The 25,145-nt window shown below is 44.0% G+C and overlaps 1 protein-coding gene across 2 annotated transcripts in view; it reads left to right on the plus strand.

The window, feature by feature from the left end:
- Positions 1-25,145, plus strand: part of SAMD12 (sterile alpha motif domain containing 12) — a 402,216-nt gene that overhangs the window by 7,773 nt on the left and 369,298 nt on the right. For both annotated transcript variants that reach the window (XM_069957168.1, XM_069957167.1), the window contains exon 3: positions 23,510-23,676. In XM_069957168.1, coding sequence (XP_069813269.1) covers positions 23,510-23,676 — 167 coding nt within the window. The remainder of the gene's footprint in view (positions 1-23,509; positions 23,677-25,145) is intronic.

The following is a 25,145-nucleotide window of genomic DNA, read 5'->3' on the forward strand; positions in this document are numbered from 1 at the left end:
AGCAGCATGACCCACAGATAATCATAGTGCTTAATGTGTCAGCGAAAGTAGTCAGTCACTTATTGGGAAACAGAATGATATCCTCACCATTCAAATTTTCATGAAGCCCCAAAATTACCTATAGTGGGAAATGGCACCAAGCTGCTTATGAGTCTCCGCTGGCTGAGCTGCAGCACCGTCAGCCTAATTAGCTGACCTGCAGTAATGAGACTCCGCCCTCTCTCTCCAAAGCCAGCGGCATCATGGGAGGTGTAGGCAGCAGTAGATAATAATTTTAGAGTGTGATTACAAATCAGTATGGCTGAAACCCCATGGCATCCACATCAGCTTAAAGTGACTCTGTACCCACAATCTGACCCCCCAAACCACTTGTACCGTCAGATAGCTGCTTTTAATCCAAGAACTGTCCTGGGGTCTGTTCGGCAGGTGATGCAGTTATTGTCCTAAAAAACAACTTTTAAACTTGCAGCCCCATGCCAAATGGAAGTATCTGTGCCCTAACTTTGCACCACCCCTCCGTCCCTCCTCCCCACCCTCCTCATCATTAGGAATACTACAGGCAGATTGCCTCCTATTCCCCACCTGTGTCAGCCCGGCACATGGGCTGGATCGTTAAGCACCTGTGCAATGTTCAGCATGGAGAAAATGTTCCAGTGGCATTCCTAATGATGAAGAGGGTGGGGAGGAGGGACGGAGGGGTGGTGCAAAGTTAAGGCACAGACACTCCCGTTTGACACAGGGCTGCAAGTTTAAAAGTTGGTTTTTAGGACAATAACTGCATCACCTGCCGAACGGACCCCAGGTCCACAGATCTTCCACAGATCTTGGATTAAAAGCAGCTATCTGACGGTACAAGCGGGGGGGGGGGGGATTGTGGGTACAGAGTTGCTTTAAACAGGTAAGTACAAAACATATCCAGTAACTAGTAGTAGCCTATGCGGCACTCTCTAAGCAAACATTGATGGCCCTGGAGGACAACCCTCTGATATTCCCTTATTACCCTCTTTTATGGAGTCGGCACTGTATTACCTCTGATACCTCCGATGTTTGACGTATCACTATGATTCTTTATGCAATTTCCTTTTTATGCCTCATTACAAGAAAACATTTCAGAAACTGTCTGTAACCGGCAAAGAAAGAAACGTGTCGTCTTACCGGTGCCAGGAAAGAGTCAGAGCACAGAATTGTCTGCGGCGCTTGTTTGGCGCGTTTTTAGTCATTTTGTGTTTTTCTATTTGTTGTAATGGTCTCGGTTCGTTCTTAGGGATATTTGCTCATTCCGAGCTAATGGCTTCAGGTCTATAATGTACGCCAGTCTGGGAAATGATAATAAAACTCTTTATTGGTGGAGTGGAGAGATTGACATTTGCAACCTCTTGTTCCCAACACTTTATTACATTTTGTGTTGTTATTTGGCTGTTTTTGTGCCCGCGCTCGGAAAGCGCGTGGGTCTATGTGGGTGGCAAATATCAAACAGAGAAAGCCAGGCTTTGCTTAGTGGAACTAGGTGACCCCTTAGGAGTCTATTCAGTCAGGTTCTGTATTAGAGCTGTAACTCTTAGGAACCAGACCACTAGGGGGCGCTGTCTTCCAGCTGGATCAGCTAAGCAAAGATAAAAAATAAAAATTATATATTTTTTTAAATTAAAGGGGTTATCCAGCACTACAAAAACATGGCTACTTTCTTTCAGAGACAGCTCCATTCAGTTCAATGAAACTAAGTGGCAAACCCCACCCAAACTGGAGACAAGAGTGGTGCTGTCTCTGGAAGAAAGTGGCCATGTTTTTGTAGCACTGGATAAACCCTTTAATTCATTAATAGCTGATTATTTATTATTTGTATATCTCTAAATGTAAGTAATGTAACAGACCGCGCTCGGAATGTGTGAATGCCCACCATGCTCTGAACAAAACAGAAAGATATCACCAATGATACCATTACATAATACTATCACTACAGACCCTATAACAGAGTGCAGTTACATCCAGTGACTCACAGGGGGCATCTTCTCTGATCAAAAGAAACATTTTAGGCTACAGCACATAAAGTAGTTAGCTCCCCTGTACCCCTATATAGTAGTTACACCCCTCTGTGCCCCCATAGTCTTAAGGTGTCCCTGTGCCCCACATAATAATTAGGTATGCTCTGTGCCCAAGTATAGTAGTGAGGTCCCTATATAATATACAGATGTAGCCAGGGTTAATATGATCACAATTCTAAACCAAGTTGTCGGCACTCTGTGACTTGGTGCTCGTGGATGCCAATACAATTCCACACGAACAGATTCCCGGCACTCTATCAGCACTTCAAATGCAAAGTGATTTATTCATAATCGGAGGTGCACAAACATACACAAAGTCAGGGCGTGTTTCGGCGTTACCGCCTTTCTCAACTGCCTAATACACACTGGAGCGCTATCTCTACTTATAGGAAATTCTACTCATAATGATGACGCATCTCGCTTCTCGTGCGGCGCTCCCAGATGACGTCAGCCGTTGTCTTGACAACACATAAACAAGTCCATAAGTGCGGTTCCGTCTGAGATTGGATTACAACCACAACTAACAATGTGAACAAGAATTAATACATGACACAACATAAATATACATAACAATAAGGATATAACAATAAAGATATTGAGAATAATTATGTTAAGAATAATTGCCTACCCCACATATTCCTCAGTCTCTTATCATGACCTATAATAAATATGTAGAAAAAACTTTTGTTAAAACCGTGTATAAATATGAAAATACAAAACTACAAAAATTTGTAACGGTACAAAATTACAAAACTATCTTTGAAGTATCAACAAGTGTAATAAATATATACATAGTGTCCATAAGCATTTTTTCACATCAATGCTGAGAGCTCATACTCGCGATTTAACCCTCGAGGCTCCAGGGTGCGCAAAGTGTGAATCCAATACGCCTCTCTACGACGCAACAACTTTTTTATATCACCTCCACGCTTCGGTGGGTATACTCTCTCGATGATTTGGAACTGCAATTGCGATACATTATGATTGCAATCCCTAAAATGTTGTGGGATGGGGAGCAATGTATTGCCGCATCTAATCGTGGATTTGTGTTTTGATATTCTGCTTTTAATCGGCTGCATTGTCTCCCCTACATAGAGTTTACCACACGGACATCTAATTAGGCACCCTGGAGCCTCGAGGGTTAAATCGCGAGTATGAGCTCTCAGCATTGATGTGAAAAAATGTTTCTGGACACTATGTATATATTTATTACACTTGTTGATACTTCAAAGATAGTTTTGTAATTTTGTACCGTTACAAATTTTGTACCGTTTTGTAGTTTTGTATTTTCATATTTATACACGGTTTTAACAAAAGTTTTTTCCTACATATTTATTATAGGTCATGATAAGAGACTGAGGAATATGTGGGGTAGGCAATTATTCTTAATATAATTATTCTTAATATCTTTATTGTTATATCCTTATTGTTATGTATATTTATGTTGTGTCATGTATTAATTCTTGTTCACATTGTTAGTTGTGGTTGTAATCCAATCTCAGACGGAACCGCACTTAACGACTTGTTTATGTGTTGTCAAGACAACGGCTGACGTCATCTGGGAGCGCCGCACGAGAAGCGAGATGCGTCATCATTATGAGTAGAATTTCCTATAAGTAGAGATAGCGCTCCAGTGTGTATTAGGCAGTTGAGAAAGGCGGTAACGCCGAAACACGCCCTGACTTTGTGTATGTTTGTGCACCTCCGATTATGAATAAATCACTTTGCATTTGAAGTGCTGATAGAGTGCCGGGAATCTGTTCGTGTGGAACATGATCACAATGACGCATTTAACTCGACACTCTAATTGACTTAACACAGCTCCCTGACACAATTGTTGCGTCAGGGATCATGTTAACCCTGGCTACATCTGTAGGCCCCTCTGTGCAGCACCAATGTAGTATAGACCGATATGTGCTGCCCCCAGTAGTATATACCCCTTTTGTGCTGCCCCCATAGTATAAACCCTTTGTGTGCTGCCCCCATTAGTATATACCCCTTGTGTGCTGCCCCTGTTGTATAGACCCCTTGTGTGCTCCCCCAGTAGTATATACCTCTTGTGTGCTGCCCCATTAGTATAGACCCCTTTATGCATACCTCCCAACTTTTTGGACAGCCAAAGAGGGGCACTTGTGGTTCACTCTAGGATACATTAACACATATAGGATCTGCTGCAGATTGATGCATTTAGTTACCTGTATGTGTGACTGCATTGTCCCATTCACACATCGGTAACTCTGTGGACTGCAACTGCGGACAGGATTATGAACATGTTCAATAACTTCCCGCATTTGCAGGGACCCATTATCATATAGGTGACACGGACGTACAATGGCTTAATCATTGTTTTGTGGCATGGATCATGGCAGTAACACCTACAGATGTGTGTATGGAGTATAACAATTTTTAGCATCCATCGTGCACCACATAATAGAATACAATGCAAGTTTGGGTCTATTATACAGGAAGAAACCAGACACTTTCTAAAGCAACAAAAAAAGTTTATCAATTTAAATCTAATTCCTAGGTCAAAAAAGGGACATGTAAGGGTCAAAGAGGGACAGAGGGACTTGGGTCAAAAGTTGGGACTGTCCCTCCAAAAGAGGGACACTTTGGAGGTATGCTTTATATGCTGTCCCCAGTAGTATATAGACCCCTGTGTGCTGCCCCAGTAGTTTATAGAGCCATTGTGTGCTGCCCCCATTAGTATATAGACCCCTGTGTGCTCCCCAGTTGTATATAGACCCTTTGGATGCTCCCGCAGTTGTATATACCCCTTGTATGTTAGTCCCCCTCCCATATCCTCCTAGCAGGCATCCTCTAAAACAAACAACAAAAAGACACACCGCAAGGAGAGAGCAGGCTCTTCTGACCGCAGGCAAAACACTGCAGGACAGGCTGGCAGCTGGACACCGTGGATGCCAGCAAGAAAGGTAATAAAAAAAGTTTTAAAAAGAGTCAGTGCTGCACTACCCCTTTAAGTCATATATCTGGGAAATATCTCAAACATTGTCCCAATTACTATATCTAGGAAATATTCAACATATGCTTAAAAAAATCGCAAGATCACATTGCCATTTTATCCTCATGCAATACCACATACAGCCCATAGACAAAAGTGGCGCTGTTTCCATGGAGACCCTCTACTTTTAATAATGCGCCCCATCTAGAACTACATTTATTGTGGTATTGATGTAACGCATTTGACTCGAGTCATAAATGCAACAAACCGCTTCTCATCTCCCTGCCGTCCTCTTTACCGAGCCGCCGCAAGCCGTATCCTCTGTAACTACTGTACATTATCAGGAGACATTACGGATCATCCGGTGGCATCTGCACAGAGGTTAAATGAAGCAGCTCATTAAGTCTGCATTTGTCGATTGACTTTTTTCTCTATATTGTTGCAAAAAAATAGGCGAAGACATTCCGCGAAATTCTGCCAACGCTGCACTCTCCAAAATGACACCATTAATATACATACTTGTTCTATCGCTTCGAGGTGTTCAAGTACATAAATGTTAGTATTTGTGCAATACAGATTAAAATATGTTCGCGCTCATGCCCCAACCGGGAGACACATTCAGCCGCGTTCCCTATTATACAGCGCCGGCCCCAAAGTTGATAGGAAGTAACATTAACCGTCTTCTATATTACATGCAATTTGTCTGCTAGGTTGCTCTTTTTTTTTTTTTTGCAAAAAATAATTTCGGTGAAATATGTTTTCCGACCTTATTTGGATTTTGCGCTTTTCAGCCCAAGTCATTATTACCTCCGCGCTCCATTATAATCTATTTCCGAGCAAATGTCACCCCGGCTAATGAGTTCATTTTGTGAATTTAGGGACTTACAAATCTTGTCTAATGCGCTCCTGTTGATTAAAGGGAGAGAAAAACATACATTATTTTAAAAGCAGTTTTACTTCTGAGCCTGAACCGTAGATCACAGATGTCAGGGAGACGCAATTTGGCCTAGGTGGATTGGAATATTAAAGTTGAAATTCGTTCCATGTATAAACTGGAAATAGAAAGTAATGGATGAAATGGAGAATCAGGCAAGGAAAAGTTTACTTTGATCTGTGTCATCTCTATATAACTTAGGTTATGTAGGTTCCAGAAAGTCAGGAATTGCTTACATTTTATTTATCGAATATGCTGCTGTTTTTGATGGTGCACCTTTTTACGGGTAGAGATATCTGGTGACAAGAAGGACTATATATACTACTAGGAAGAAAACTACAGGTCACAATAGGAGTTGGCCATGCATAGAGCTTTGAATGCCAGGGACTGGGCCCAAATTCATTAGATGTCAAGGACTGGGGCACAAAAATATTGCGTGCTTGGGAATAGGTCAGAAAACCAATGGAGATTTTGACACAAAACGATTAAATTTTAATGGTCTGGGATTATAAGAGAAGTCCGTAATCCATTTATTTTTATTTTTTTAAAAAAAGGCAAGAGCACGGGGAAGTAACAAAGAGTATTAACTCCCCTCTCCCTATGACTCTTCAGCCCCAGATCACCAATATGGGACCCCCACCGGGCTCCAGGATCTCCGGCACTGCACACGTCATGACCCGACTGATTGACTGGCTGAGTGGGCTGTCCATCAGCTGGGACAGTCATTTTTCCCGAGTCGTGATGTCATCACAACTTGGGGAAAAATGCCTTTCGGGGATAGTCTGGAGGCCGGTCCTGCCACTCATCGCGGGCATGGGGAGAGGTAAGCAATACTTCATTGTTACTCTCCCCTCTGCCCCTGCTGTGAGAAGTCGTCTGAGACCGGACTTCTCCTTTAAGAACTAGAGCTGAGCAAACTTTGAGCACGCTTGGGTTCATCTGAAACAGAGTGTAAGACATTTGATTACCAGTGGCTGCAGAAGTTGGATTAAGTCCTACGGAGTACTGGAAAACATGGATACAGGCTAAGGGATCCAACTTCAGTAGCCACTGCTATTCAAATGGCACTGACTTGAGTTTGGACAAACTCGACTCTTGCAACTCTAGTACAAACCACAGTATGCCAAAGACTAAAACCAAAAACCATGGAACTCCAAAGACTAGAGCCCCAAAACACTGCACACTATGGATTGGGGTATAAAACCACTGTATGAAAAGAACTGGAACAAAGAACCTCCATTTGGCAAAGGCTAAAGCCTAAAACCATGAAACAGCAAAAGGTGAAGCCCATACACCATAGACTGGGCACCAATCTGCTGCATACAAGGGATTGAGGCATGGGGCTTCTGTATGCTAGGGAAACTCAAAAACATTTGGAAGCACCAAACCACTACATACTATGTAATGGTGCACTCAACCACAGGATGCAAAGAAACTCTATGTCAAAGGCTGAAGTCCAAATCCATGGAACACAAGCTGAAGCCTAAAACCATATGTGTATCATAGACTGGGGTGCCCGTCTACTGGATACAAGTAAATGAGGTGCATAACCACATGCAAGGGACTGAGACCCACATCCATAGAGCACCAGATACTGAGGCCCTAAACCAATGTGTTCCATGGGGCGGGGCACAAACACAGGAAGCAAAGGACTGGCGACTGGGGTACTGTATTTTGATGATAAAATAGCAATCACATAGACCACCAGAGACCGAAGAAACAAAGCACTATATACCATGGACTGTGGGACCAAACCAGTGGATGCAAGGGACTGGGGCAAGAGCTAATTATATCAAAGACTGAAATCCAAAACCATTGAACACAGGCGACTGAAGACCCAAACCAGTGTATACTAGGGATAGGGGCACAAAACTGTTGGATGTCTATTATAAATGCAGAAAACCAATATATACCTGGGACTGGGCCACATAACCACCGGATACGAGGGACTGGGCACAGAACCACTTGAGCCCCATGTACTGTTTTACAAATGCAGTGGACACCATGTACAAATGCAGTGGACACCAGATAACTGGAATGATAGGAACTTTGTATACAAGAGACTGCAGATAAAACATATGCACAACAGGGATTTGGCCATGGAATCATTTATATGACATCTAGGTTTCCTGGCCTCCGTGATTGACGCACCAACCCACTTGACCACTGCACTTGATTACTAGAGACTGGTAATCAGCTGACCTGTCGTGGCCAGTGATTGGCCGAGCAGGTTACTGCCAAGACTCGTTTCGGAAAAGGAGTCTGGATCGTCTCTGCAAGACAACGGAGACCTGTAGGAGGACACCCGGGAAGCATGCAAAGGTAAATGTGCTGTTATGTTATCCCCATGGGAGCGAATTATCAAAAGGGTTTTTGAGCGAAATTCCCCTTAAAATAAACAATGTTTGTGCCATCTCTATGATTTCTGTATTTGCTATGAGGTAAACAGGGTGGTAAACATCCTTTAAATGTGGGGATTCCATCATTTTTACCAGGCGTTGTATTCTCCATCCTCTCGGAATAATTGTTGTCATCCTATCTGATACATTTTGAACCACTAATCTGACCCTGATCTGTATTATGTGGCTCGTGTACATTTCTATATAGGATGACTCCCTCCGAGTTGATTGGAACCTTCACGGTGTTAGATCCTGATTGGTGATTAATAGTCACCCTCATTATCACATCAAGGACTTCTGATAGATATGAAGCAGCTTGTGCCCGACACTGTCAATCATCATAACCTCGGCACATGCTGTTCCTTCATGATTACTAGCAACATAGTTAGATTGCAATCCATGAAGTGACATAGTACACAAGTACATCCAGGCTGATCATGTTCTCTGTGGGGGAAAAAAAAGCGCCTGTGAACTGAGAAATGAGGTATTAATGCTTACTGTATCTATGTCTGGCCAGAACCATTCTATCACATCGTCTCTAGATGCCATAAGACGGTTTCGGCATCCGAAATATAAGTGCAATCCCTATGCTAGATAGGCATTTTGGTGCACTGGGGGTGGTGCTACTGCTAACAGTGCATTGACCCGCCCCCAGACAGCCCGCCCCTTCTAATGAATATCAACAGAGCGGGGCAGCCGGGGGGCGGATTGGTGCATTGGAGGTGGTAGTCCCACCCACTGTGCACCAAAACGCTTAATTAGCTTAAGGATTAAACTCCTAATAGCAGGAAAACTGTGCCAAGAATGAAGGTAAGAAACTAATTTTTTTTACCTTACCTTTCTTACCCATTAACCTGTGGTAGAGCTTAGGGCTTAACCTTAACAGGTTTAGTCCACAAATAATTCTGCACCAAAGGGGGTCTCTGTTATTGGTACTCACTTTTCTGCGGTGCCACAGAGAATATAATGACTACAATATAAGATGACTAGGCCTGGCCTGAAGCCCAATCGGTCCTAGAAGACAATGAGGGTTTTGTAAATCTGAAGACTTCAGGAAAGAAAGATTTAGGGGTAGTGATTTCTGACAGCCTCAAAATAAGTCACCAGTCTAGCAACATGAGAAAGTATTACTTTACTGAAAGAGTAGTAGATGCGTGGAACAAACTTGGTAAATCTACAATAACAGAATGTAAACCTGCCTGGAATAAAGATATATCTATCCTAAGATAATAAGAAAGGAAATAATATAAGGGCAGACTAGATGGACCGGGGGGCTTTTTCTGCCAACAGTCTTCTATGTTTCTTATCTCACTGGCCGTGACCTATAACTTTCTTAGCTGTATGGCTTGAAGTGTAGATTAGCTTCACACATACCCAGGAAGTTCCTACAGATGGAGGAGCCAAGGTTCTCCGGAAGACTTCTCACACTTTGCTAGCTAGACCTAAACTTTCTACTAACTGGTTTAGGCTATGTTCACACAACGTGAACGACCGGCTGTTCCATTAACCCCGGCCGGGTCACGGAACGGCAGGTCTCTGCACAGATCATCCCTGCCGGCACTGCAGTTCTGATGCGGGCGCTGGAGCCGCTCGCTTCATTGTGTGAACTGAAAGGGTTTCCTACGGTCGGAATTCACTGAATTGCGGCTGCAGAAAACTGGCAAGTCAGTTCTTTGCGGCACCGCACGGGATCCCGGCCGGAGCGTGTACGATGTGTATACGCTCCGGCCGGGATCCCATAGAACAATAGGCTATGTTCCCCTCAGCACAAATGGCAACAACGGCCGTACTTTTACGTAGTGTGAACATAGCCTTAGACTGGATTTCCTCCTACAGGCTTGAGAAAGGTTGGGTTGAACAAGGGACCTTCCAGTTTCTAGAGCTTTTTTCCCAAGACTACAAGTTAGTGCACGTACATTGCTCCCCGCTTACACCACAATCCAACCATTAGATAGCAGTAACTTTCTAGCTAAGTCTAAACTCTTTACTAACTGGTTTGGACTGGATTTCCTCCCGCAGGCCTGAGGAAGGCTGGATTGAGCGAGGGAACTTCTACTTTGTAAGACTACGTGCACCACAATCCAACCATTAGATGGCAGCAATGTTCTCAATGTACATAAGGACATTAATGGTGTCAGTGCTGTCCCCAGGCTGTGTGTGGCATTAAAATCCAGCTCCATTCACTTCAATGGGACTGAGCTGCAATACCACACAGGGGTGGCGCTGTTTTTGAAAGAAGACGGCTATATTTCTGTGAGCCTGGCCAACCTCTTTAACAAAAACGGGAAGTCCAAAATGGAGAATCACTGTAATCTTGGGCACTTTACACATATCCTAGCTTTTACTGCCTCATAACAAGCATGTTAAAGGGGTTGTCTGCGATAATATAATATGCTGCCATGGCTGCAAGGGAGATCGTGGCTGAATGGACCAGGTACGGCTCTGCTATCTATCCCGCAGTATAGAAAAATATATTACCCTGGACAACCCCTTTAAGCTTCACCTACCTAAGACTAGACTACTCCTTTAAATAAACTCCATTTCTTTTCCTATTTTATGGGGCTTAACACGATACGTGAGTAATATAGTGACGTTTTTCATAAAGTTACAGTCTATGATAAGCCGAGGAGTGCACTTTTATCTCTTGCTCAATACTTTCTTAATGTTCTGTGCAAAGTTTATTTTTTTAATAGGCGTCCTCCGCGATTCTGCCGCTCGCTTTTATTTTTTTGTTTTAGGAAGGATTGCTGAACTCAGCGGGATGGGAAAGAATATTGTCCATATTTGCAGAGATAATATTTTAAGAAGGCGCGAGCGTGGACGTCCATTATTCAAGTGTGAGTTAATTGTGTGTGGAAAGATATTCACATTCCAAATAGCTCATAAAAGGACCTATGATTTTAGATCTACGCCGATTTATGAAAACGCCGCGGGCTAGAGGCGGCCTGCTGCATCATGGATTCTTCTGAATTGTTAGAATCCGTGCGGATAGGACCTGCTTCTTAATAATTAAAGGGCAGGATTACTTTAGGGCTGGGAAATAAAATGAGAAAAGCATCTGTCAAAAGCTATTACTATATAGTGCAAGGGAATATACATTAATAAATAGACACGATGACAGCCGCCCATCTAGTAGCCCATTTGACTATTTTTAGTCTTCAATACCTCAGCAGTTCCTTATGGTGATAAAATAGTTTTGTAGAAATATCGGCCCATGAGGACAGGATTACTTCTCATTAGATTAAAATATGGACGTTCTCTGAACATCCAAGAGATGTCTATAGGGCTAATATTTGGGCACTATGAAGGTCGGGAATAGAGATGAGCGAACTGGGTTCGGGTTCGAGTCCATTCGAACCCAAACTTTTGGCATTTGATTAGTGGCGGCTGCTGAACTTGGATAAAGCTCTAAGGTTGTCTGGAAAACATGGATACAGCCAATGATTATATCCATGTTTTCCACATAGCCTTAGGGCTTTATCCAACTTCAGCAGCCACCGCTAATCAAATGCCGAAAGTTCAGGTTCGGATGGACTCGAGCATGCTCCAGGTTCGCTCATCTCTAGTTGGGAAGAAGGGATAACTCACTGCCCTGTTCTTGCAGTCAATTCATGAGTATACAACAGTCTTTTTCTGCCATAGGGAAAACAGCTGCCATGAGAGGATAAACTTGGTCAGCAACAATGCTTAGGTAAGCCTTACTGTGGAAATATCCATCCACAGGTATCAGGGGACAAAGGGTGTAGGCAAAAAAACATTGCTCTCAACATTACATCACATCCACAAACCTAAACTGTTCACATTTGACAAAAAGGGTTCATCGATTTTTGCTGCTTGTTCTGAAGGCTGATCCTTCTATTAGCATGGTGCCATAGAGATCCGGATGTTTCTCCACAGAGATTTGGATCCATCTGGCCAGGCCATTTTTTTCCCATAGAAATCTGGATCCATCTAATTCTGCTACGATTCTCCATAGAGGTCTGGATCCATCTGACCAGCCATGTTTCTCCATAGAAATCTGGATCCATCTGACCAGTCCATGTTTCTCCACAGGCATCTGGATCTACAGTACCTTACATGCCATGTTTCTCCATAGAGATCTGGATCCATCTGACCGGCCATGTTTCTCCACAGGGATCTGGATTCTTCTGACTGGACCATGTTTCTCCACAGATATCTGGATCCATCTCACAAGGCCATGTCTCTCTATAGAGATCAGAATCCATCTGACCGGCCATGTTTTCCCACAGAAAACAGGATCCATCTGACCAGCCATGTCTCTCCACACAGATCTGGATCCATTTGACCAGGCCATGTTTCTCCACAGAGATCTGGATCCATCTGACCGGCCATGTTTCTCCACAGGGATCTGGATTCATCTGACTGGACCATGTTTCTCCACAGATATCTGGATCCATCTCACAAGGCCATGTCTCTCTATAGAGATCAGAATCCATCTGACCGGCCATGTTTTCCCACAGAAAACAGGATCCATCTGACCAGCCATGTCTCTCCACACAGATCTGGATCCATTTGACCAGGCCATGTTTCTCCACAGAGATCTGGATCCATCTGACCGGGTCATGTTTCTCCACTACTAAGTATTTTAGCTTCTGTGAACTTTTGTCCACTATAGTCTTGGCTTTCTTTTCCCGTAGACACTATGGATCTTGAGCTGGTCATCCTGTTGTGACTTTTGGTAAGTTGTGGACTTGGACACATGAGTTGGCCACCAGGGTTGTATCCTGCTACAGTTTGCTGACCTTCCCTCACAGCTTTGCCCTGATCATACTGTACAGTAGGTCTAATGTCCATATGGGGAGCACCAATGATGAAAGGGCAGCAGGCTCTAATATAGGGTCATTTAGGGTATGTGTGTATTTATTTCTATAATTTAAGCTGAATTATATTGGTGGTTGTTGTTTTTGGGTATTACACAGAATTTTTTCAGGTGTTGTATGGTGGTGCTGGACATTATCCACTAGGGGACGCCAAAACCTACTCTAGTTTTTTTTTTATTATTATCATAACACATGCCATCATCTGAAAGGAATGTGAAATATCATCTCACAAATTGTTATTCATTAGACAAAAAGGTTTATTCCTTATTGTACAGTGGGGTAATACATTGTGTTAGCTAAAGCAGGAGTGCATATTCATTGGAACAGTATTGATGACTGCAAACTGGCTGAATTATAGCCTGTAAGACTATACCAGCTACATATCACTTTATACTAGAGGTGCCAGAGTATTGAATATTTTGTGTTAGTTGTACCCCCACCCCCTCAGTTTTCTGGTTCCCATCTTGTGAGATTTAAAGGAGAAGTCTGGCTAAAATTTTTATTAAAGTATTGTATTGCCCCCCAAAAGTTATACAAATCACCAATATACACTTATTACAGGAAATGCACATACAGTGCTTTTTCCATGCACTTTCTACTGCATCATGGCTTTACTTCCTGGATAACATGGTGATGTCACTTCCTGGATAACATGGTGATGTCACTTCCTGGATAACATGGTGATGTCATGACCCGACTCCCAGAGCTGTGTGGGCTGTGGCTGCTGGAGAGGATGATGGCAGGGGGATGCTCAGTGTCCCTCCAGTGCCCTGTGTCCCTCAGTGTCCCCCTGCCATCATCCTCTCCAGCAGCCACAGCCCGCACAGCTCTGGGATGTCGGGTCGTGACATCACCATGTTATCCAGGAAGTGACATCACCATGTTATCCAGGAAGTGACATCACCATGTTATCCAGGAAGTGACGTCACCATGTTATCCAGGAAGTGAGGCCTTGCTGCAGTAGTAAGTGCAGGGGAAAAAGCACTTTACAAGCATTTCTCATAATAAGTGCATATTGGTGATTTGTATAACTTTTGGGGGGCAATACAATACTTTAATAAAATTTTTTGACAGACTTCTCCTTTAAGATTATCATGACATTTTATGCTAATATCTGCCAAAATAACAAATCTTGGATATGTCCTATGCACTTTAAAAGGCATGTATCATCAGAAAATTACTTATTGTTTAAATTATGTTTTTATGTTAAACCTATTTACTAAGAATTTTTGGTGTTTTTTTTTTTTTTTCTTCTTCTTCAAATCAGTTCAGTTTTTCTATCTATATTATAAAATAACCCCGAGAGCTTGTAGTTTTTATTCTCACCACTGGGGCTAAAACTGCCTCCACAGAGTTGAGTCATCCGCACCTTGAAAAAAAAGTTTGACTTCCTTCAGGCTCCAGTTTCTCCAGGCTTCCTAGTACGTCACACCCGGAGGAAAGTACACGCTTAGCCAATCAATGACTGGCCAAACTTTCGATGGCACCAAACATAAAGTGTCAGATGGTGTCAGAAGGGTTGGACATATTGGATTAAAATTGCCTGACCCCTTTGTTCTCAGAGAATTCAGTAGCCACCAGAGCTCCTCTGTCCATTGAGTACACATATTCATTGGATGTGCTTAAGGTTCATATATATATGTTGAGACCAGGAGACATTGCTGTTGACTGGACAAATGTTTGATGGTGTTCCAGGTCCCACATCTATACCAACCAAAGGTCTGCATCTTCTTGGTGGTTTCACACCTACTGGTTGACCTTTATACTTCTGGTGTCTTATTATGGGGCAGTGGGACCCTTGTTAGTATGACCACTACCTTGGCACCTCTTATACTGGTTAAGCTTTAAAATGAAGACCTGTATTCCGAACCTCTTCTCCTCATTGTCCAACAAAACATAATGAATACATCCAGGCAATGCCGAGAGATCAGAGAGATCCCTTTAATTACCAGTCTGGATTTCTGCGGCACTGCTTTGCCCAGTCTGTAACTTATCCAGGATGGGATTACAGATGGTGCGGAACTGATTGATACATATGCATGAGCCACATTGTCATTCAGCCGGTCGCTTCTCCTCTGTTTATGACAATCATCATGGTTACAGTAGTTAATGATTCCGCACTGACAAAGAATTGCGCATGTTCTTTCTAAAAATAATTTCTGTTTGAACGTTGTTAATTAAATGCTTCCATGCTGTGCGGTTTATTAATCTTCTGGTACTCTGCCATTAAAAAAAAAAAAAGAGAGGTCCCTTACCCTCTAAAGTATTTAACTCAAAGACTGTTGTGATCAACACTTACAAAGTATGCAGATTGGGGGATTTGAAAGCTTGTGCACACATGAAAAAAAAAGTGTTTGTCCTAATTACTGCCGATGCTTAAAACTTTATTTTGATAATTATGGAATGACAGGCGGCGGGGGAGGGGCGGGCGAGGCTGTGGGGCGCCGCGTATAGAGAACAGTGAGGTCGGAGTTCTGTAAAGATCAACAGGTTTATGGTATCTATTCTGTTTCATCCCCAAAATTACTTCAGGGCAATTCCATGTTTTTAAATTTTTTTTTTTTTTTTTTAACTTTTTTAATTAAATAAAAAAAAAAATTATACTACTTTTTATATTTTATGTTGCCTTTGATTTACTCTGCAGTATAATGAGATATCGGATGCGGAAAACATAACCGGCTTTATGTGTGAAATTTCTTTTTTTGCAGTCGTGTGTACGAATGGTTTGGCTTTCATCAGTCTCGAGCCATATTCATGAGTGTCCGATTGTGGGGGACAACCAATATCGCTGCAATTTCTGCTCTCATAAAACTTTGATGAAACCCTGAATCTCAAGTCTGACTGTAGGGGGCTTAAAGGGGCTGTCTGGTAATTAAAAAAAAAGGTTTATATATGGTGATACTCACCTTCCCCCAATCCCCTACAACTGCCTTTCTGATAGTCCCTGCTCCCTGTGTGCCATTTTTGCCTGGTTTACCACTGTGTTCAGGCGTAAATCTTGGTAAATCAAGCGTGGGAAGAGGTTACGCCTCCTCCCTTCCCAGTCGCACCCTCCGCCCGCCCGTCAGACGGTCGGGGGATACTGCAGGCGTACGCCATGAAAAAGGGGAGAATCCGCCCTTTTATCATGGCATATGCCAGGGGCGCACAATGATAAATCCCTCCTTTTATGTCTGCTTTTTATCACCATTAGGGGGAGCTCATCTTCCCATTGGTAACAGTATGATCCAGTAGTATTACATGGGCCAATGGGGCCCGACAATAACTGTAAACAAGCACCAATCTGCTAGATCGGTGCCCGTTTACTGGGCCTATTACACAGCCCAATAATCGTTTAACAAGGGCTGCATGGACATCGTTAACGATGTCCTTGCAGCCCTTGCCTAAACTCTATACATTACATATCCAGGCTGCAGGGCTCCTCTTGCGCTCTGCTTCTCGCCCAGTCCTGCACGCTGCAGCTCCAGAGCGGCCTGTCTGAGCTGACAGGTGGCTCAGCCAATCGCTGGCCGCGACGGTCCCGGCCAGTGATTGGCTGAGCAGCCTGTCAGCTCAGACAGGCCGTTTTAAAGCTACATCGTGCGGGACCTGGTGAGAAGCAGAGTGCAAGAGGAGCCTGGACCGTGGATAGGTAATGTATACAGTTTGGAAATCATCAGCCGCCGGCCGCACCGTTATCACACGTATCGATGCGCGGTCAGCGCCCGACAATTATAGGTCCAAACCTATATCAGCGATCAGCCGATGATCGTTGTCATCGACTGATCGTTGTGTTTATTACACAGAGCGATAATCGTCCGGATAGGGCCAATTCGGCCAATTATCGTTCCGTGTAATAGTACCCTTACTCTCAATAGTGGTGGCTTCAGGGAAACAGAATTGTATGTGGAAAGGATCTGCCATGTTTTGTTGTGTAGACTGCCAAGGTGCCCTTGGGAGTCTCAGAGGCAGGGAAATGCATCTTGGGAGACGTATATACAAATCATCTCTCCTTCATAAGGAAGAATCCAATAGCTGGAAGTACAGTGCCGATTTTCTTCCTTCTGGGGAATATGTACATTGAGGGGAAGTATCTTGAGCTAGGCCCCCTTGCACCATAGTGGCACGGTCTGGTTGGGGTTTAAATAGAGGTGATTGTAGATAACATGGCTGCCTGCCTGCTGTTGCCTAGAACAGGGTCTTGCTTCTTCATACATGTAGCTTGTACATTGCTGTTTCCGTTCCCTCCACCGCCTTCCTTACTAATCTATCCATTGCCTGTCCTTGTTAGCTGGACCGGCCTTCAGCAGACGGGAGGTCTCGGGGTTACGGGGTCCCCTGTTCTACTGGGCCGGTAATTGTCTCACTAATTAAACCACGTCTTAAAAAATGGACTGAATACTAAAGGGAAGACAGGACGCTGCATGTGGCGAGAGGTTGTGTGACCTAACACGGGGGAGGACGAGACCGCCATTAATCTTGTATGTTACCACTGAGAAGCTGAGCATATACAATGGCTGGCTGCAATAGAGGCGTGTTAGGGTGATGCTGGAGAGGAGGAAATGTACCATAATTCCTTTCAGGTCTGATTAAAGGGGTACTCTGGGGGAAAAAAATCAAATCAACTAGTGACAAAATGTTATACAAGTTTGTAAATTACTTTCATTTAAAAATCTCCAGTCTTCCAGTACTTATCAGCTGCTATATGCTCTGCAGGAGGTGGTATATTCTTTCCAGTCTGACACAGTGCTCTCTGCTGCTACCTCTGTCCATGTCAGGAACTGTCCGGAGCAGGAGAGGCTATTTCTATGAGGATTTTCTACTGCTCTGCACAGTTCCTGACATGGACAGAGGTGGCAGCAGAGAGCTCTGTGTCAGACTGAAAAGAATACACCTCTTCCTGCAGGGCATACAGCAGCTGATAAGTACTGGAAAACGTGAGATTTTTTTAAATGGAAGTAATTTCAAAACCTGTATAACCAGTTATTTTGAGAAATCCACCCCCCCTCCCCCTGGAATACCCCTTTACTTAGCATGACCTTCAAAGACAGACATGGGGGCAGGGTGGGGTTCCCTGCAGTAGCAGTACAGTATGGAACATGATGGACAAGGCAGATGTGAGGCTGTGCAGGGGTAGTAGTACAAAATCGAACATAATGGATAAGGTAGATCCGTGGCTCATAATACAGCTAGTCATCCAGTATGTGTGTGTGTGTATATATATATATATATATATATATATATATATATATATATATATATATATGCACCTCATTCAGTTGTTCTTTTTTTATCTAAGAATTATTGGAATCCTTTCTTTCAGTTGGGTCATGTGATCTCATGGTGACCCCCCCCCCTTGGAAATGACCTCCCGTATGATGACGTTGTCCAACAGCAGTTCTCCAATGGATGGACGTCATTCATCTGGACAGGGTTACATAGCGTCCATGGTGCCCTGGTATTTGTCTGTTATACAGATGTAGCAGAGCTCAGTGTGTTGTTCAGCTGCTCTGTAAATGTGCATACAATCATACATAAATATATCTCGGATACATCTGTATCTCCATTTGCTGTTTGCTTTCATACAATATTTTATTTCTGGTTATCAGCCATCTGCATCTGGGGAAAGTCGCCTGTAATGTTCTTTTATGTGACTGGCAGGAAGGCCCGAATAATATCTGCCCGCATGATCGCTGCTTTATCCGGTACATCTCCACTTCTGAGAAGCTGCAGATACATCTGCAGAAGTGTGAGTGATGTTATCGGCCGGTATATTAGTGTTGGCTCCCGCTCTTAGATTACGTGATTATAGGGCTGATGTGTGTATCACTACTTTACCCGGCGCATTTTTTTTTCTTGTCTTCTTCCTGCTGTTCAAAGGTTGACCCTAGATTAATTAATATATATATATTATTTTAACCCCTTTACAACTAAGGGAGTAAATGTACGCTCTGGCGTCGTTAAGGGCGTTAAGAGGGGGGCCGCACAGCGACCCCACTCTGAACCGCCCCAATTCTGGGTGCTATCTGCAGCCCGGGACCACGGCTATTAGTGGACACGGCCATCGGACAAAGTTGACAGCTGCATTTAAAATGCGTATTTTACCCTTCCCTGGTGTCTAGTGGGTGGGTGGAACGTGATCAGTGACCTTTTATAAACGTCATTCTACAAATTTAAGAACATCAGCTATTAGGTGTCCCTCTGTTATCCAGTAGCGGTCTTTGGCACCAAGCACCCCAAGCAATCGCTTGGGGCCCCCAACATCCAGGGGGGCCCCCACGCCCCGCTCTTCTCTTGTGCTCAAGACCGCTAGACAGGGCTGCTGCCCTGCTCACTGCTGTGATCTGAACTGTAACTATGAGCACTCATAATGAGAGCTCACAGTTACATGCAGCAGCACTGACAGTGTGGGAGCCATTGGCTCCCTTCCTGTTAGTCACTCTTGTGGCCGCAGGAAGTGTTTTCCCTGCGGTCACAAGTGGCCGCTCTGTCCTTGTGGTGTCGGTGCTCCAGTGACATCACTGGAGCATTGGCGCCAGGACAAGGGGAGCGCGGCCTCTTGTGATCGCAGGGAAAAACCTTGCGGCCACAAGAGTGAAGAGAAGAGGAGACGCCCGGACCCAGGTGAGTATAAGTGTTTGTTTTATTGTGTTATATACTATATGGGAGGGGGAGCACACAGGGGCCTTTGTAACTGGGGGAGCGCATAGCGGGGGTCTATATAAATGGGGGGAGCACACAGTGGGGCTATATAATGGGGAAGACACAGGGGGCTATATATAACTGGGGGAGCACACGGGGGATATAGACTACTGGGGCTTCACAGAGGGGTCTATATACCACTTGGGTCAGCACACAGGGGGTCTATATACTACTTGGGGCAGCAGAATAGGGTCTATATCCAAGTGGGGGAGCACACAGGAGGTCTATATCCAAGTGGGGGAGCAGGGGGGGGCTATATACTACTGGGGTAGCACACAGGGGTCCATATACTACTGGGGTAGCACACAGTGGGTCTATATACTACTGGGGTAGCACACAGGGGTCTATATACTACTGGTGGGGCACACAGGGGGTCTATATACTACTGGGGGAACACACAGGGGTCTATATACTACTGGTGGGGCACACAAGGGGTCTATATACTACTGGGGGAACACACAGGAGTCTATATACTACTGGTGGGGCACACAGGGGGTTTATATACTGCTGAGGCAGCACACAGGGGGTCTATATATAACTGGGGGGGGCACACAGGGGTCTATATACTACTGGGGCAGCACACAGGGGGTCTATATACTACTAGACGAGCACATAGAGGTCTATATACTACTGGTAGGGCACACAGGGGGTCTATATACTACTGGGGGAACACACAGAGGGTCTATATACTACTGGTGGGGCACACAGGGGGTCTATATACTACTGGTGGTAGCACACAGGGGGTCTATATATAATGGGGAGCACACAGGGGGTCTATATATTACTGGGGGAGCACACAGGGGGTCTATATATAACTGGGGGCATCACACCAGGGGTCTATATACTACTGGAGGAGCCCACAGTGGTCTATATACTACTGGGGGAGCACACAAGGATCTATAGAATACTGGTGGAGCACACAGGGGGTCTATATACTACTAGGGGAACCACACAGGGGGTTTATATACTACTGGAGGAGCACACAGGGGTCTATATCCAAGTGGGGTGCACACAGGGGAGCTATATACAAGTGGGGGAGCACACAGGGGGTCTATATACTAGTGGGGGAGCACAGAGGGGGTATATGTAACTGGGGGCAGCACACGGGGGGGTTTATATACAACTGGGACAGCACACAGGGGGTCTATATACTTTTGGGGGAGCACACTGGGGGGCTATATATAGCTAGGGGAACACACAGGCGTCTATACACTACTGGGGGAAGCACACAAGGGGTATATACTACTGAGGGGAAGCACACAAGGGGTATATACTACTGGCAGCTGCGCACAAGGGGTATATGCTACTGGGGGCAGCACACAGCGGTCTATTGTTGTGGAGTGGATGTTGAGTAGGGGGCCCCAGACATAACTTCGCTTGGGGCCCCAGAAATGCCAAGACCGCCCCTGCTGTTATCTATATACTGGTTTCACCTCTCTGCATGTCTTTAATGATAAGGAGAATGCTGTAGGGAAATCATCTGTACAGAACAGGAAGTCCCAGCTCATTTTAAGACCTAGTGGCCAGAATGGCAACTACAAGATTTTAGGGTTTTTTGATATTTAATTAAAGGACAAATCTGGCAAAAATATTTTTTCAGCAATTAAAACACATTAAAAAGTTATATAACTTTGTAATGGGTCTTAAAGGGAACCTGTCACCCCCCGTGCCGGGGTGACAGGCACCCGACCCCCCGCTAGAGCCCCCTAAACTTACCTGATCGCCGGGTCCCGCTTCTTCGGTCCGTTGACGGAGATTTCAGTGGCCCAAGCCCAGCGCGCGCTCCTGAGATGAGTCCGACGCTTATAGAGGATGAATGGAGCGTCGGACTCACCATTCATTCTCTATGGGCATCGGACTCATCTCAGGAGCGTGCGCCGGGCTTCGGGCGCTGAAATCTCTGTCACTGGACCGACTCAAGAAGCAGGACCCGGCGCGATCAGGTAAGTATAGGGGGCTCTAGCGGGGGGTCGGGTGCCTGTCACCCTGGCACGGGGGATGACAGGTCCTCTTTAAAGGAGAACTTCCATGAACACTAAAATTGACAGGCAGGTGGGGTGGGGGTAGAAAAGAATAAACAAGCAAACTCACCCATCCTCGTTTCTCATAGTGCTGCTCCGGGTCCTGTTCACAGCAGCTTGGGTCATCACATCCTCAGCTGAGTGATTGCCCGCTCAACCAATCAGTGACACCGACCCAGTCACTGATTGGCTGGGCAGGCATTCACTCAGCTGGGCCATGACATTGCTGGGCCGTGACTGTAACTGTAAATTGATTTATAGTGTGTTTTACTAGCTATAAGCTGGGTTCACATACAGTATATTTCAGTCAGTATTTTGCAACCTCAACCAGGAGTGGATTGAAAACACAGGATTTGTTCACACAATGGTGAAATTGAGTGGATGGCCGCCATATAACGGTAAATAACGGCCATTATTTCAATACAACAGCCGTTGTTCTGAAATAATAGCAAATATTTGCCATTAAATGGCGGCCATCCACTCAATTTCAACATTATGTGGACAGAGCCTTTCTGTGTTTTTAATCCACTCCTGGTTTTGGTTGCAATATGAGGACCACAATACTGACTGAAATATACACGTAGTGTGAACCCAGCCATATACTGTATAGGGAGAATTTAACAATTCACTTAAAAGGAATGCGTCACCTACTAAACATTGTTATTTTATTCTAATCTGTTTCTATTTTCTATTATTTTTATTTCACTTTTTGTACATTGTTATGGGGGAGGCCATCTTACTTGAATTGTTTTGAACAGCACTTAGTGACGTGCTTTACTGCAAGGCTCATGGACGTAGACAACAATAGGCAGAGTCCGTCCCCTTGAGATGAATGTAAAACATTACATATGTGTGTATAGGTGTATTCTATATGTGTCACAGTGTGTACATGTATTCTTTGTGTGTCACAGTGTGTATCTATGTATTCTAGGCGTGTCAGTGTGCACATGTGTGTATATGTGTATTATATACAACTGTATCTACGTATTCTGTGGGTCACAGTGTGTATCTATGTATTATATGTGTGTCAGTGTGCACATGTTTGTATTCTATGTGTGTCAGTGTGTATATGTGTATTATATATCACAGTGTGTATATCTGTATTTATATATATCACAGTGTGTATGTGTGTATTCTATGTGTGTCACAGTGTGTATATGTATGTATTATATATGTGTAACAGTATGCATATGTGTGTATTTACTGTATATAGGAGATTTGTTTTGTGTATGTATACATTTGCAAGGCAAATCTGGTTATGACCCCGTCCTCCTTCCCCACTTTAGAAAATCTTATATATTACACTGTCCCACCTATGTAGCCAAAAGCAATAAAAAATTTTGGAATAAAAAAAAAAATCTGGGCTTTGGGAGTCTGTATCGCCTAAGGCCTTTAATCTGTTCCTTTGCACCTATAACAGTGTTTTACAGTCTCGGTCTAAACAAGTAAGGAAATCCATAGTGGTTTTGATTAGTTTATCGACAGACAAATATAAAATGTTCTCTGACTTGCACTTTTGTTTTGAATAAAGTTTCAGTTTTTTTTTTTTTTTTTTGTTTGTTTTTTTTTCTCTCCCAAAAATTGCAAAGGTGTTGCTTTCCCTAAGTTGTTTTATTCCATGTCTTGCAGCTATTCATCGCAATCGGAACTCCAATAATATCGACCATCCTGCCAGTACGGACAACATCAACCTGAACCTCCAGGGGGAACAAGCCGACTCGCCCTCTGTTAAGGACACTTCAAAAGTTCCCGAGCCCAAAGGGACACCCAAGAAACTGCAGACAGATGCACCCAAGGTAATCGGAGGCCGGGGCCTGAGAGTGATGTTATAACAAATCATTTAATTAGAGGAGAGTGTTTGTTCTGTAAACACGACGGGCGCAGATGATTAGAATGCAAAGCGGAAGCGGGAGTCCTGAGGTGAAAATAATTAGAGAAGAAAAATAGAGTGCCGTATAGAATCCGGACTGCGAATGTCTGCCGAATGTCTAATCACTCTCTAGTCACTGACTGCTGTCTCGCTTTGCCTTCTTGAATATGGCTTGTTACTTAATAAGTATAAAGCACCTTAGCAAATAGTTGGGTTGATTTATTACCGTGTAGGTAGAAATGTAGCGTCTCTCCATTTAATAAAGTTGGATCCATTTGCTGGGAAATTGTACACGATCCACCTGCCTTTCATTGGAATAACTTTAAGAGTTACATATACATGATAGTTGGCGTGGCCACTATGGGGGTAGTAAGGGGCCACACACCTGCTGGCCCCCTACCCCTGCATAGGAGCTATAAAGATTCACTTATAAAATGAAGGGACCCTATTCTTAGGTTGTGAGGTGCAAATCTGGTTCCCAATATGGTGCCCTTGGTTTCACTGATGTGCATAGGCTCCACCCTTGAGGACCCACTAAATTTATGGTGGGGGACTATAGGCAGCATAACAAATATATATTATTATTTTTATTTATTTATTTGTTTGCATACACTGTAGTATGTAAACATAGGAATAAATTATGTTTGACGGACAATGCCCTCCCTCTTACCCTCAAGTAACAGAGAGTTCCCTTTCACTGCCTGCGGGTACTTAGAGATTTTGTCAGTAGGATTATTCTGTCCTATCTCAGGGTACCATAAACTAGTGACAGAGAAGCTGAACAGAATGATGTATCACTTACATTGTTCTGTGCAGATGATCCAGAGATCTCCTCCTGAATAACATGGACAATAAGTAGTCCTCTCCATTATGTGCAGCAGCCCTCAATATTTATGAGGAGTAGAAAACTCCGCCCACCAGCTGCTGATTGGCAGTTATCCATCCATGCTGTGTATAGGCAGCCAACTGTCAATCAGCAGCTGAAGGGCGGGAGAGGGGCGTGGCAAGAATCCTTTTCTCCTGCATATTAGGAGAACGGCTGAGCAGAATGATGTAAGTAACACACTGATCTGTCCAGCATTTCTGTCACTAGTTTCTGCTATCCTCATTTAAGACACCCTGAACCTAGTGGCAGATTCCCTTTAAGCAACATTTTAATGAACACTGTCACTTGAAGGGTATGTTACGGGCTTCAGTGCAGAACTCTGCTAAAAACAAGTTACATATCAGCATGCTTTTCATTCTTCTCATTCTTCAGACTTTAATGTATTGTTTCTTTTTGGATACTGGGCTGTGAGAAGCACTTCCGCATAAAAAACAGCATGTATTGTGGCCATGTGAACACACCACAGTCTGGTATGTAGCATAAATAGGGTTACTATAAGTTACAATACC

This window comes from Dendropsophus ebraccatus, chromosome 2 (genome assembly GCF_027789765.1).
Source record: "Dendropsophus ebraccatus isolate aDenEbr1 chromosome 2, aDenEbr1.pat, whole genome shotgun sequence".
In the NCBI taxonomy this organism is placed as follows: Eukaryota; Metazoa; Chordata; class Amphibia; order Anura; family Hylidae; genus Dendropsophus; species Dendropsophus ebraccatus.